At 35.8% G+C, this 16,104-nt stretch overlaps 1 protein-coding gene across 1 annotated transcript in view; it reads right to left on the reverse strand.

Moving 5' to 3' along the window:
• Window positions 1-8,313: 8,313 nt before the first annotated feature.
• The window catches only part of arhgap20b (Rho GTPase activating protein 20b), a 35,111-nt gene continuing 27,320 nt past the window's right edge, over window positions 8,314-16,104 (reverse strand). The window contains exons 15-16 of the mRNA XM_052594826.1: window positions 13,878-13,992; window positions 8,314-11,700 (exon numbers count right to left, since the gene is read on the reverse strand). Of these exons, the coding sequence (XP_052450786.1) occupies window positions 9,899-11,700; window positions 13,878-13,992 (1,917 nt within the window). The 3' untranslated portion in view covers window positions 8,314-9,898. The remainder of the gene's footprint in view (window positions 11,701-13,877; window positions 13,993-16,104) is intronic.

The raw sequence follows: 16,104 nt of genomic DNA on the forward strand, positions 1-16,104 counted from the left end.
GATCCTCATCATAATGAGAGACCAAACAGCTTATAAAAACACCACAGTAATTCACAAGTGATCCATCAAGGTGTTTTAACCATCGCTTCTGTCCATAATCAATCATAACACTTCATCCAGTGGAAAAATATGGAGGTAAATCAGTAGCTAGACTTGAGAGCTTGAAAATCTGATTCTGAGAACTTGTCATATTAACATTTGTATTTGCAAGTTGAAATTTAGTGAAATTAGTTTGCAGTATTTTACAAATAACATACATATGCATAAAACAAAATTCTTTCTTGGCAAGATGCGATGGCTGGCATTTTTCATTGGTCGGGCATCAACTAATAAAATGTCTTAATTCGCACCAAAGCACCGCCCCCGGCTCTGCTCTCTCACATCTTCATATGCAAGTGCACAAGTAAGTTTTGCAACAGGAATGCCACAAAAGGAGTAGCAAAAGTCAGAGCGCTAGGATTTGAATTGTACTGCCAGATCTGAGAGGATGTAAGTGCCGACTTGACGTTGTGCAGTGAAACTAAAGTAAAGTGCAAAAGTAAATATGTCGTAAACATTTGTGTAAATGTCATTTTACACATTTGTATCTATTACTCTACAACTTCCAATTCAAAACATGGATGTTTTGATCATTGTCGTGACTGTGTGTGCAAATTGAAAGATTCAGCTTTTCACATCAGAGCTGTGAGTGTAAATTTCAACTTACAAATATGAATGTTAATATAACAAGTTTTTACATTCAGATCAACAAGCTCTCGAGTTCTGCTACTGTATGACCTTCATAGAATAAAGTCCATCCCCTGTTGTTCTCTTACATTAAAATCCACCAACATTTATAACTGTTTTGGACTGGTTTAATTTGTTAACAATGCTTAATCTGTGCACATTTCATTCCTAATTAAGTCAAAACTACTTTTTCAATGTATAATTCAATATTATAGATAGAAGATTTAAATTTTAGCCAAAAGCAATGGTTTTAAGTTAAAAATGTTTTAGATACATTTGTTGCAAACACAGAGTGAACCAGAAGCAGTCCTGTTCTTTGATCATCTCTCAGCAAAGATGACAAGGACAAGGAGTTTGTTGGTGACATAAGCATGTTAAGCCCTTGGAAAGTGAATCATCTAGGTAGCCAGACAGTGTTGTACAGTTTTCTATAAAATGTAAATGCCCTAGACTTATTTTACAAGGTTGCATCAAATGCAAACACAGAACAAAAGCATAAAAGCATAAAATCTCTTCACATAGCATTAACCCAACGGTACTTGCCTTCAGTATTAACCCCCCAAAACAAGCTTATGTTTTTATAAGAATTATTTTTACATTAAATTTTATAACCTCCAATAACAAAACATCATCCTTATAAAAAAGATATATACCTCATATACTGGTATGTACTTACACAGTATGAGAGGAGTCCCAAAGGTTACAGGATTGATTGTCTGTACCAGCAGGAAATGTAGGATGGGGGAGTGAATGAACAGCAGAAACTTCTTTTTAGTGACTCATGTAACCCCAAAATATTACAGCTTCTAAATTACAGGGCGAAAAAAGACTCATTGTGCACTACAGTTACCTCTAAGGAATCAGAAAAACACAATCTACTTGTTCAGAATCATCCATTTTATGTATTCTGGGGTTATGACTTTTGGCACTGACTGAACCGAGTGACTCAACAGCTTCTAAAAACAGCCAGTGTGGTCCAGAACTAATTATGTCTGAAGGGAAAATGTGTCTTTAATGCTAATCAGAATTTTTAACTAGGTTGTAAAGCAGAAAATATAAAAGAAGAGTTAAAATATTTATTTTAATTTTTCATGTTTATTTATGTTTAGGGTTAATATTTTATTTACACTTAAGTGCAAGTGTTAAGTGAATATTATTTAATATTATCTTTATAGAGGAAAGTGGGCCACAACCTTAACACTTTTTGACTTTCTCCGTTTGTGTAAATCCAAATGAGCTTCAGAGTAAAGTACTATAAAGTACATAGACTTTTGTCTTTATTTACCCTAAGAATGGAAGAGAAGTGTGACAACATGCCCCATAGGTGGGGCACATTGTAACACCAGAAGGACACATTGTTGCATGACCATATAAAAATTCTATCTGATCTAATGAAAAAAATATACAAGACAATCTGAAGTATTTTGTCAATAACACAGTTTTTTATTTTAGAATTAAAAATAAACCTTTTGGAGTTTGACAGTGCATGTATTACAACCAGTGTCCCATGCTTGGGACGACCCTGATCGCAACACAAACAACAATTCATGCATTTAGCAGATGCTTTTATCCAAAGCGACTTACCCTTACAGTGCATTCAGGCTATCAATTTTTACCTATCATGCATTCCCGGGGAATCAAACCCCCAACCTTGCATTTGATAGTGCAATGCTCTTCCAATTGAGCTACAGGAACTAATTATTTATTTATTTTTAAAAGAGGATGACATTTAAAAAAAAAAAAAATCCTTATTTACTGAATACATCTACAAACTGCTTATAGCCTACTTTAGGACCCACGTTACACTACAGACCCAAAACAGACTGATATTATACTGAAACACTTCACAACAGCCTACAATGATAAGTCACTCACAAGGCTTTCAAGGATAGCAATTCCAAATCCATTTCAACAAGCTTTTTGTCAGTGGTGGGTCATTAGGGCCGGCAAGGCTTTCTCTGCTGGCTTAAACTATCAGAATCACTGATTCAGTAAAAATGAATTTGTATTAAATTATTCCCAATTGCGATTTCATTGCTTTTTTCCCAGTAGTGTATGTTTATATTAGAGTATTTATCCAAACATATTTCAGCAATCATGTGTTGCCAGGGTCAAAGAAATCTGCCTTGAGGCCTTAAATTTTAGATTTAGATTTAGTCCGAGAGCTCTCAGTCCCTCCATTGAAGCTGTGTGTACGGTATACTGTCCATGTCCAGAAAGGTAAGAAAAACATCATCAAAGTAGTCCATATGACATCAGAGGGTCAGTTAGAATTTTTTGAAGCATCGAAAATACATTTTTGGTCCAAAAATAGCAACTCTTCCGTGCCTGTTATAAGACAGTTTCAAAACAAAGCAGTTTGTCATATCAGGTTCGTGAACTAATCATTTGATGCAACCAGATCTTTTTGAACCAGTTCACCAAATCGAACTGAATCGTTTTAAACGGTTCGCGTCTCCAATACGCATTAATCCACAAATAACTTAAGCTGTCAACTTTTTTAATGTGGCTGACACTCCCTCTGAGTTCAAACAAACCAATATCCCGGAGTAATTAATGTACTCAAACAGTACACTGACTGAACTGCTGTGAAGAGAGAACTGAAGATGAACACTGAGCCGAGCCAGATAACGAACAATAGACTGACTCGTTCTCGAGTCAAGAACCGGTTGCATCGGTTTTCGGATCACCAGTAGCTCTTTCGGACAGTTCGATTCAATAAACCGGTTGAAGAAAACGGTTCACCAGTTCTTTTGCGCTCAACATAATGGCGTCATTTGCGATGATTGCCCTTGATTCAAGCCTTCGGTTTACCTGGGCTCATAACATTAGCACAGAATCAGTTCAGAATCAATCACCAAAAGAATCAGTTCGGTTCAGAAATTGGTTTCAGTTCGGTTTATTAATAAAATAGCTTCGATGCTGACCCGCTGTATTATATTTCTCAGCAATGAGGTGGTAAAATAGCAGTTTTTTTTACATTTTAATTGCTTTATACATTTATTCTGATGTTATTTGCAAGATATAAAGCTACGTTTAAGGTGCCCGGGGTGCCAATAGTAAACATTTCACTTCAAAATACGTGTTCTGTGTAATTTAAATGAGAATCTACGTGCTTAGTTTCCAAGTCAAGCTGTGCTAATTGACCTTTTCCTCAGAATGGCAGGGGAGACTCGTCGTGAATAATTCTTGTACTTATTTTGATTCTTCAATTTCTTTTCTGACCTACTCTAACAATTCTTGTTAAAACACAGTAGACATGCTTATTCTGTGCATTTTTAGACAGGTGCAAACCTATTGGATGTAAATCACATATGTGAAACCATAAAAGATCAAAGGTTAGGCAATAATTGTAAACAGAGGGCCAGCAGCATGCTGTCAAAACTGATGTCCAAATTAATATAAAAAAATAAAAAAAAAATAAAAAAACCTGGCAATTATTTTTGAATTCAGCACATAAACATAAAATATATAATAACGGTGATTAGTGATGAAGCTTCTCAAAGAGGCTTTTATGTTAAATACAAACAAATAAGATGTGCTCAGAGGTTCAGACAGTGATGTCAGAGGAATGTTAAAAGAAATCAGCATGGGTTCTTTTGGGGTCAGGTTGTGGGTTATAGTGGAAATCTACCCCAGCAGACTGCACTTTGAGTTTAGGGAGACCAGAGTTAGTGAAAAATAAAACCATGCAGTTATTTTTTTATTTTCCTTTTTATATTTGTGTTGTTTTAATTGTTGCTAAAAATAGCCTATAATAAAAAATAAAAATAAAATTGCCTAAAATAAAACAAAAGCCTATAATAAGTTTTTTTACTAGCAGGAAAGTGAGTAGTTTTATGAAATAAAGTGGTTTTTAAGAAATAATCAATGGGTCAAGAGAAGTGACAGTTAACCCTTCTTTATATGCAGTATACACATCACTACTGAGTAAATACTACTGAGTAAATTACTGAGTAATGTGCTGTGGTGTCAAGCCACCTTTGTTTGTATAGTACTTTATACAATAGTTTGTTTCAAAGCATCTTCAAAGTATTACAGAGGAATTTAACAGAATCGATCATGCAGACTTGACGAAAAATGAGGCAAATCCAAATCTCTGCTATAAAGCAGCTGCAGAAAGACAATAATGTCATTATTCAGTTCCAGTAAGTTTAGTATTGTTTCAGTTCAACAGTACAAAAGTTCATACATTATGAAACGAGTTCAATTTCACTTTAAAGCAGATCTTCAGTAGACAATAGCCAATTATTCAGCTCAGTTCAGTTTAAATAGTGTCAGTTCTGTCAAATCAAACATATAACTGAAAATGAAGTGTCTTTTTATCATATCAGATTTAATCTTGTGTCGTGTTTTCTATTAGCTGTTTTGAATTCAAACTCCTGATGCAAATTTGAATTTGCAAACCCAGGTTTGCAGCTCTTTAATGAACAGTATAAACGGCAAGCCTAATAAGTCTTTTTGTGTGCACTGGAAGTTTTGTAGTTGGTTGTGTAGGCAACAAATTTGTTAAGTGCTGAGAATCACTGATGTCTCAAAGCCATGAGAGCAAATGGGTGTTTGATAGAATAAAAGGACAAAAAAAGAGAAAGAGAGTGAAACTGTGAAATGCATTATCAAAAAAAAAAAAAACTAGTTTCATTATGGTGATGGAGGGATGCTAAGCAGTGTGAAACCAGCCTTAAGTCTTTTTTGGTACTTTTTTAGCACATTGTAATACATAGATTCATATGTCTTCACTGGTTTTAAAAATTACAGATAATAATAATACAACTAACACAAAATGCTCAAATAATCATTTTTTTTCTTTTCTTTTTCTTTTTATTATAATTATAAAACTTGTTTTTTTCACACTATTTTATTGATTTGAATTATACTTTGGTATGTGCTAGAGCTTTCTCATCTAGGTCCCACATAAAATCATTACATTAATTTCCTATAATAATATTATTATTTCCGCCTTAATGTGCTTTTGAAATACCCTGCTTTCCACTTCTGCAATCAAAATTAAATCACACTCAAGTGTTTTGTTGAATATAATAAGAAATGCAATATGTATCAAATGGTTGTCAATATTTTCAATAACTTATAAGCATATTCATTTTGAGTATATTGATTTAGTGAACCTCCATTTACTCTGGCTTTTATGGGTATTGACTTAAATGCTTTCCAGACATGTTTTTAAGTGCATGCTGCAATCTTGGTCTAATCTATACGTCTGTAGAAACAACACTTCACATTTTGTACTTCAGGTGACTTTTTTTACATGCTCTATTAAAAAACAACAATAACAACAACAAATAGTTCTAAAGATCTTAAAAGAAAGCAAGATCTAAAGATATTTAGCTTTTATTCACTTTTATTCACTTTTACATGTTTGATCAAGCAGTTATTGTCTATACGCCCGCCGGTGAAAGCAGTTACAATAAATGCATAGCAATTTCACACATTGTGATTTAAAATATACAATCTGTGATGTGTTTAGATATATATATTTAAAAAAAATCTAATTCAAGTACGATTACATATTTAGAAACATGAAAACCATCCATATAAGGACACATAACAGTCTTGAATTAGGTGAAAATAAACGTGCATAAAGATAAATTCTGTTACATGAATGAAAGTGCACAGATCGAGCTGCTTCTCACCTGCTGTTACCTCTGCAACTGCCCACTGCTTTCTGTTGCTTTGGTTTCTATTGACCGATGAGGAATATCAAGAGTAAACTACATGTGAGTGACTTAATGAGAACTTAAAACCTACAGCTTCTGAGCATTAGTTGGGAGCAGTGTTAAATGTCAGAAGCGCTCAAGAGCTCATAACTATATAATTTTTCTCATCTAATGATTCATTACCAGCACTTTGACATATATACTTGTGTGTTCATACACACACATTTCAGACTGCACACTGTTTCTGCAGATAAACACCAGAACATATTTAATGTGGAATATGGTGAGGTTGTGTGATGAGTGAAACAGCTGTGGACATTTAGAGCTCATCAGAAACACCAAGAGAAATTATTCACATGGCTCAGTGTGGGTGGAAAAGAGAATGGTGGCCAAATGCTAGTGGCTCTTTTGATTATCTCTCTCTATTGCCAGAAGATCTGCATCCTTACATGGTGAATGCAATTGGCCGGATTGCAGTCATACTATACTGAACATACTTTTTTAGTCGCCTCAAAGTAATTACTTATTCAAAATATGTACCTACTCAAGAGAGCATGCTTTTTCGGACATGTGAAATGACTTGAACTTAATGGGCAATATGACATCATGTGCTGTTTTCTGTTTTTAATAAATAATTAACATACAAATAAAAATAATAAATTCAAAATCTTATTCTTATACATACTGGGTTACAATTCTGATTGTTCGAGATTCGGACTTGTAACCCAAAGGTCACGGGTTCAAGTCTTGGTACCGGCAGGGATTGTCGGTGGGGGGAGTGAATGACCAGCACTCTCTTTCATCTTCAATACCCACTCGATTATTTGACTATTTGCTGAGACCCTTGAGCAAGGCACCTAAACCCCCAACTGCTCCCCGGGGGCTGCAGCACATGGCTGCCCACTGCCCACCATGTGTATGTGTTTGTTCACTACTCACAGCTGTGTGTGTGCACTTTGATGGGTTAAATTTAAATTTCCAAATATGGGACACCATACTTGGCTACACATCACCTTCACCTTTTTTTTTTTTTAAATAAAATTGTGAGAGAAAAAAAAAAGTCACAATTACCTATTAATTTTTATTCATTAAAAACAATTGCAAGATGTCAACTTGGGGGGAAAAAAGTCAGAAGTTACATTTAGAATTTACTATTCTTATTAAAAGTCGTTCTTATTGAAATCTCTATTTGAAGGTCAATTTTATCTACTTGCATTATGAAAAGCTGAAGGTAATTTGGATCAAGGCTTTTGTGTTGAAATCCCTGTCATTCAGTTTTTACAGACAAGAATAAAGCTCAGGAATCGTGCCTGAGAGCTGTGTTTGTTTCATGAAGCAAAGTGTTGCCTGGCTAGAAAAAAAAAAAAAAAACTAACAGAAGGGCACTCTCACTTGAAACATGCGATAATGGAACAGAATTGTCAAGAGTATCCTAGATTCTAAGACAGACACAGTATACATTTAAGATTAAATGCTTCATTGGTTGACTTTTTTTCACATAATTTTAAATAATAATACTTTTATTCATAATATCAATTAGCTGTGCAGATTGACCATTCTGATACAAAACAACACTGGACTTCCATGATTTTCATTATAAAGGAAGAAAAAAAAAGTGGCTAAAACGTTTTTTTCAAGATATCTTATTTTGAATTTTGCAGAAGAAAGTCATACAGATTTGGAACTAGAAGAGGCGAGTAAATAATCACAGAATTTAAAATTTTTGGTTAGCTATCTTTAATATTCTAGCATGGAAAGCTGGCAGTTTATTAAGAAACATTATTTTTTCCCTTCCTTTATTCAAAATGTTTAAAACATATTTTATTGTGAATATTAATTATTTCTTCCTCCAGCAAAGTATTTTTTTTAACTCAACAGCACAGATATCATAATTATTAGAAATTGATTTGATTATTTATATATATATATATATATATATATATATATATATATATATATATATATATATATAAAATGCATCCAAGTGCAATAGCCACCACTTGTTCAAGGAAGTCTGCTGTCTGATGCTTGATTGTGCGGCACAAGCTTATCACATCTCACATCACAACTACATGACTCTGAACCATATGATCAATCAAAACATCATTCAGTTATCCACTAATGTTATTCACCAGATCTACACTATGCATACTTGTCTCTATAAACACCTCCCACCCGCTTGTTCCTCCTTAATGTTCCTCTAATGGTCTTATCACAGCATCTTATGCAGATCACGCTGCTTCCCTTATACCATTTCCTGCCGTCTTCACTGAAGTTCCTTCTCCTGCCACCTGCTATGTTACTATAGTGATGCCAGCACTTTGTAACATCTGCCGTTTACCTTCTTCCACTTAAGTACTTAAAACGTCCTACATACCTCTAAAGTGTGATTACCATCATATTGACTTCCAATAATGCCTGAAGCACGAGCATGTTTTATTGTCTTTTTTAAGCAAATTTTTATGACTGACTTTATTGATATTAATAAAAAACTGGCTTTAATTGCTATGTACTTTAATTCGGGGGTTTCTGGGGACCCGTGGATAATTTGATAGATATTACTAAGTGTAAATTTTAAGGCTAACAAAGTTAATGTGTATACAATTTTTGCAATTGTGATTTCTGAATTAAGAATGCAGAATGAAAAATTAAATGGTCAAATTCAGTCACAAATTATTGTTATAAATGAACAAAAAAGATGCTGACTGCACAATGAATTCAGTTCAGTCTAAAAAAGTCTAGAAATTTGTATGGATTTATAAAGCAAACTGCATGGTGTGAAAAGCTGCAAGGCTTGTCTAGCTTTAAATCACCTGCACCTTGCACCATATAATAACTATATAATATATAGATGGGTTTATATAAAAAAATGTAATACTAATTATTGTTAAATATATATATATATATATATATATATATATATATATATATATATATATATATATATAATTAATTAATTTCTTAAAGGGTTAGTTCACTATCGATAGGATAGTTCCCCCCCACAAAAAATATCATAATTTCCTCAGCCTCATGTTGTTCCAAAATACTGTGTACGTAAAAACCCAAAAGATATTTTGATAAATGTCTCAGCTGATTTTGTCCACATACTGAAAGTCCAGTTTTGTTTAGACTTTTTTATTCAGTTCTGTAATGTTAAAGTATTTATAGTTTATTTAAACTCATTAATAAAACTCATCATACTACCAACACTGTATTTTACACTTTCTGTGCCCAGAGATTTTTTTCCCTTCATTACAAGCATAGACTAAAACCCAGCAATATGTGTTCTCCATTCACACAACTGCATCACTCCCTTCTCTTTGTGTCTCTGCAGAAGTTTGAAAAGACACACCCACAGTGTGAAATCCCTGTGGAAATGTATTTCCATTTTAGGCCTGTAGCCTCTACACCCAAGCTCGCTTAAAAAAAAAAAAAAAAAAAAAAAAAAAAACATTCATTGAAATTACATATGATGCATATTACATCACCAAATTTAGTTATGGTAATGGCTTGTTCTGTGCTGTCCCTCTGTTGCCAGGGAGCTTGATACAGATTGTGTGGCGAAAAGTTCCAGAGGATTTTTTAGCAGGTTTTGGATTGGCCACGCTCTGATTAGCTTTGCTATGAAATACCTTTATACTTGGGTTAACACTAACACTGCTAATGCTAACAGCAGGGTTAGCGGTTTCAGTAGTACAGCCAGGATGGTGCAGGTCATCAACAGTGCTCATGCTATGACTAACAGATCTGACGCTCTGAACAGTAGGACTTTTCTGTGCCATTGCTACGCCATTGCTAATATCAGTTGGGACAAAGCTAACATTAGCATTAGCACTCAAGCCTTCGTCTTTTACATCCACATCATTAGGAGAAGTACAATGTGTCCTCACCTGGACTGATGTTTGCTGCGGAGGTGTAGTAAGTAATACTAACGGAACATTATGACCATAAAACAATGTCTGGGGGATTTGTACCTGAACAGATTCTCGCACTTTTCCTTCAACTTTCTGCTCTGTTTCCACCAGGATGTTTTGGGTTTGATCCGTGTCCTTTGAATGTTTTAGCATCACTCTTCCTGCAGAAGGAAAGACTGTGATTTTCATTCTGCTCACTTTCTGCCCACCCGAGGCATTAATGTTGGAGTAAGCATTTGATTGCTCCAGCTGCAACTGACTTACAGGGTTTTCTCCTTTGCTACTGGATTGTTTTTGTGTCATTGTGGGTGTGTTTGTGAGCATTTGTGTGACCTGGGATTCCTGTATTACACTGCCAATCGGATTCGCATGTGGGACTGTCCATATACTGCATGGATTCAGAGAGATCGCTTGTGAATTCATGTCAGAATTGGGCTCTATCTGACATGAGGTGGAGGAATGTATTGGATTCACACTGAACTCCATGCTGCACATAGTCTCAGCATGACACTCTGACACACATGGTCTTGTTGCACCTTTAACCTCATGAATATCACCTAAGGACTCATTCTCGTTTCTTTCTCCATCATAGTCACAAAAAGATACTTTAAATTCATTCTCTTTCTCATCTTCCATTTCTTGAACTCTTTCTCTCCTAACGTCCTCTTCGTATGTGAAAGCACTTGTACCCTGCTTTCTGGACATTTCAGGTGTGAGAGGCCGCAGTCTCGCAGTAGCGCCAAACAGAAAAGGCCTGGACTGTGTATCTTGAGGGTTGGGAATTGGATCAGCGGAACTGAGAGACAACGTACTATCCAGTGAGCTGAGGGAAGAAGTGGTAGTTGATGACAGACTTGACATGCTGGCCAATCTCTGCGCAGGATGACGAAAGCGGGTGGGGATTTGCGGTGACTTCCAGAAAGTGTAGCGGCGGCGTCTTGTACCCATTCCAGAATTGTGTGATTGTTGTTGTGGCCTTAACCCCAAGGAACTGTGTGACTGCTCATTTCTGCTGTCTGTTACAGCTGCATCATAGCTGGATTGGCGGATAACAGGGCTATGATTTAGAGCTGGAGTTTGGGGTGTGGAAAAATACATGGAAGGCTCAGAGAGGCAACGGTCACGTGACTGGCTGAGTTCCCCAACTCCCAGCATGCTTACAGACGCACTGGAACACGATGAAATGGAATCCAGTGTTCCACAGCTGTAGGTGCCTTCTGTCGATGGCATATCAATATGAAAGGGCTGGGCTCTCCTCTTTTCTTTCAGAGAAAGTGTAGCCAGAGGGAGGATAAGAGGATGAACTTCAGGCAATAGTTGGGATGAAACGGTGAAGTCTTGATCTGTGTCCTCCGAAGAGGAGTGCTGAAGAAGATACGAACCATCTAGAGAAGAGAAGAGTTTTGAGATATTTAACAAAACCTAATAGCTAACACTGAAGAGATCCATCATTTCACACAGAGGACAACTGAGGATCTCACATGCAGCTAATACAAAAGGTTATACATATCTAACAGTGCATGAACCAAGTTTCCATGGTATGGTTTGATACAAAGGCAAAGAGTGTGTCAGTCTGTCTGGAAATTGCCAAATGGCACTTAACCAATTCTGAGAGCATGAGGTAAAAAATTAAAAAACTATTATGGCATAAGCTGCAGTTTCTCCTTGTCAGTTTTCTTTTAGCATCAGTGATTGATGAGCAGGTCTGAATTGAAGAAAAGACAGAAATCCTGGAAGAATACAGATTCCTCAGGCCAAACATTAATATTTCATCCTTAATGTGTCAAAAATACCAAAACCATACTAGAATGGCTCTGAAAGAAATTTAAGTAATTTATGAGTGTCCCACAGCAGAGACATGAAATCCAGTGAAAATCTCTGATTTCATCAGAAAACCACTGGGTATGTTGCATGTATAAAGTGAAAATTATACATATTTTCTAAATGCATACCCTGATGATCCAATACATTAGTTGAATGTGCATATTTGCGGTATACAACAGAGCTCACTGAGGGGCTATGCAATCCCATAATGCAGGGTTATGCAACGTCGGTCCTTGAGTGCCGCTGACCTGTGGAGTTTAGCTTTAACACTAATTAAACACACCTGAACAAGCTAATCAAGGTCTTCAGGATTACTAAGGCTGCAGACAAGTGAGGTGTTTTTTTTTCAGGGTTGGAGCTAAACTCTGCAGGACATCGGCACTCAAGGAACAATGTTACCTACCCATGTCTTAATGCAAAGATTCTTGACCTTCCATTTGATTAAAAATGAACAAGAAGCAATCTTCTCTCACTCTCAGACCTGCCGGGAGAGATCACCCAACACAAAAGAAGATATTTAGAGATTATTATTCTTATTATTCATATTATTTTCATGTTAATTTGTCGAAACAAATGAAGCTCAGTGGCATCAAAGGTAGTTTTCGACCCCTTTGGTTTTTATTGTGTGGGCATAAATAGTCCGTCACAGTAGGTTCTTCTTCAAGTGTTTGGAACCACACAAGGGTGAGTAAAAAATGAAAGCATTTTACTATTACTAGTCACTTTAAATTGCCAAAAGTATGCTCAGCTACATTACACATCTGAATAAATTCCTGGTTATAATGCACTAATGAATTAATGCTGCCATCGTTAAAATATTTGATTTAATTCTATTTAATGCAACTTTAATTACTGTAAGTAAACAGTACTATTTTTTGGCACACCTGTTTATTGAATTCTCCCAATAGTGCGATAGATTCAGTGCAATAGACTGTATGTTGGTATTCTGTTGGTTTATTGGCATTTCAGTTATGCATGAGAGCTTAAAGGGATACTCCACCCCAAAATGAAAATGTTGTCATTAATCACTTACCCCAATGTTGTTCCAAACCCGTAAAAGCTTCGTTCGTCTTCGGAACACAATTTAAGATATTTTGGATGAAAACCGGGAGGCTTGAGACTGTCCCATAGAGTGGAAAGTAAGTTACACTGTCAAGGTTCAGGAAAGTCATCGTCAAAACAGTCCATCTGCCATCAGTTCAACTGTAACATTATGAAGCAACAATAATAGAGGAGGAGAGGTAAAAAAAAAAAAAAGTATTCTCGTAGCTTCATAACGTTAGGTTTGAAACACAGATGGCAAATTAACTATTTTCATGATGCTTTTTTTTTTAATACTTTTCTGGATCTTGACAGTGTAACATACTTGGCACTCTATGGGACAGTCTCAAGCTTCCCAGTTTTCATCCAAAATATCTTAAATTGCATTCCAAAGACGAACAAAGCTTTTACGGGTTTGGAACAACATTGGGGTAAGTGATTCATGACAAAATCTTACGTGTAAATGTGTATACTTTCTTCTTTCAGATAAATCCAATTGGAGTTTTATTAAAAATTGCCTTTGATCTTTTAAGCTGTTAAATGGCACTCAGTGGTAGGCTTACCAAGATAGACGGTGCTACCATTTACCGTTTATACCGTTTAGTACTGTCAAATTGCACATCTCAAAAAAAGCTTACCTCAATAGGCATCTACATCTCAGTGACATGAGGTCCAAATGACAAAACTTGACAGTTACCTGCATAGTCACTTGTTTCCTGCCCTGAATTCATCTGCCTGGTGAACAGACTCTCCAGATCATCTCCAAATATGGCAGGCGTGTTTTCAATCAGGTACTGGATGAGCGTGGCGACCTGAACGACAGATGGAAAAATATGAAACATCATCAATATGGAAAACAGACACTGCTGGCCCGCAAACATAAACGCTGAATGTAGCAGCACATATATCAGACACTGTACAAACCAGCTCATGAAGTTTACGACTTGTTAAATGTTTTAAAAAGATTCATGTGTCGGAGCAGGTCAGTATATATGAGGTGGACACACTGTGTATGCTAGTTGACTGCCATCTTGTTTCTGTCCAAGTTCTAAAGTGTTTAGACATTAGTTTAGATTTTTCATAGCACAGCTGTATGTGACGCCAAAGTGTGTGTGCGTCTGGCATGTGCATAGAGATCCTCACTTCTCTCAATGAAAAAAATACAATGAATCTTTTACTCCTTGAACATTTCAGATCTACAGTAAATAAGCCCAAAGGAATGGAAAATTAAAAAGCATTCAGAGGCAATGGAATGCTCTCTAGCATTTCCAATGGAAAACTGTCATTTTGAAGACACCATAGGGTTTTGTGGTGTGCTTGACTCGTTCTTTTTTATTTTTCAGCAAAGTAAATGCAAAAGGTTTCATTGCATGTAGTCCTGGACATGGTGAACTATTCTAACCACATTAATAATTAGGTGTTCACTCAAATTGCCTGCGCTCATTCACCACACATTTGTCTGTCAACTAATTGGTTTGGATTAATTGGGTTCAGACACATTGTGAGAATGCACTGCATAAATGAACTGCCATTTTTTGGATGTTGAGATACAAAAGCATCTGCAGTCACTCAAATCCAACCATAAATAATTATAGATCTATCCATGACTCATCTCTCCCTTCATGTTCTTTTAAAGTCCCCAGGAAATCAAAATCGACAATTCTTATTTCTGTATGGAATACTGCAGTTTATTCCAAATGATTTATCTGTGCACATAATTATTTTCAATAAATGAATGTGCCCTCGTAATCCTAAATTAAAAACATTACCTTCCCATCCCACATTGCAACGACATCACTTCTCTGATCATGTGTACACCGGTGGGAGAGCAATAACCCATCCCTTCTGTCAATCACATGAGATTGCAGCAATAAGCTAACGGCAATAACCCAACAATTTAATTGATTCCTGATGGACAAAATCAAGTCCCGTCCCACCTTCTTTCCATTTCACAAGTGATCACAATTTCTGTTTCATGCTAACTGTAATTATTTAATGTAAATGTTCTATATTTTCTCACTGAAATGATGTATGTAGCTGTTAATCTTCCAGACTATTAGCTATTTACTATTGGTCATTGTGTGCATAAAAGATTACATAACATGACCTTACATAGCAATCCCTATGTGAAAAAACCCAAACATAATACCTGTCTCCAGAGCATGTAAAACTCTTGTCAAATAATAGATGCACTAAAAGTTAAAATAGCTAATAAAAACATCACAATAACCCACAAGTATTCCACACAACTCGAGTCCATCCATTAATGTCTTATGAAGTGAAACCTGCATGTTTGTAATAAACAAATCCTTAAAGACATTTTTATCTGCAAGCTGTTGCCTTCGGCTTCCATAATTCCATAATTTTGCTTTCACCAAATCATCATCTAGTCTGAAAAATATTCACAGATCAAGGACCGTTTAAAAGCAAAAGTTCAAAACCAATTTAAGTAAATATATTGAAGGATTTGGATGTGAAAGGACAACAGGGGAAGGGCTTTTTCACTGGAGGAAGAGGTACTATGTATTTTTGAAGAGTTAAAGTCACATTGATGGATTTTCTTAATAATAAAGTTTAACAACAATCAGCTGTTTGGATTCTCATTCTTATGGCACCCATTCACTTCAGGATATATTGGTGAGCAAGTGATATGATTTCTCCAAGTCTGCCCCAATGAATAAACTAATCTGCATCTTGGCTGGCCTGAGGGCAAGTCAGTATTGTATTTTTGTCTGAACTATTCCTTTAATTGTAAAAGTTAAAGCTTCCAAGAATAAAGTTACTTGAAGAAAGTTTCTACCTTTAGCTCTTACACTTTCATGGTGATAATGTGTATGTTATTTGCCCAAATCTGGGAATATATTACACTACATGAAATCCTCAACTTAAAGATTGCACTTCAACAGATGTCAAGAATTCAGTTC

This window comes from Carassius gibelio, chromosome A5 (genome assembly GCF_023724105.1).
Source record: "Carassius gibelio isolate Cgi1373 ecotype wild population from Czech Republic chromosome A5, carGib1.2-hapl.c, whole genome shotgun sequence".
NCBI classification, from domain to species: Eukaryota; Metazoa; Chordata; class Actinopteri; order Cypriniformes; family Cyprinidae; genus Carassius; species Carassius gibelio.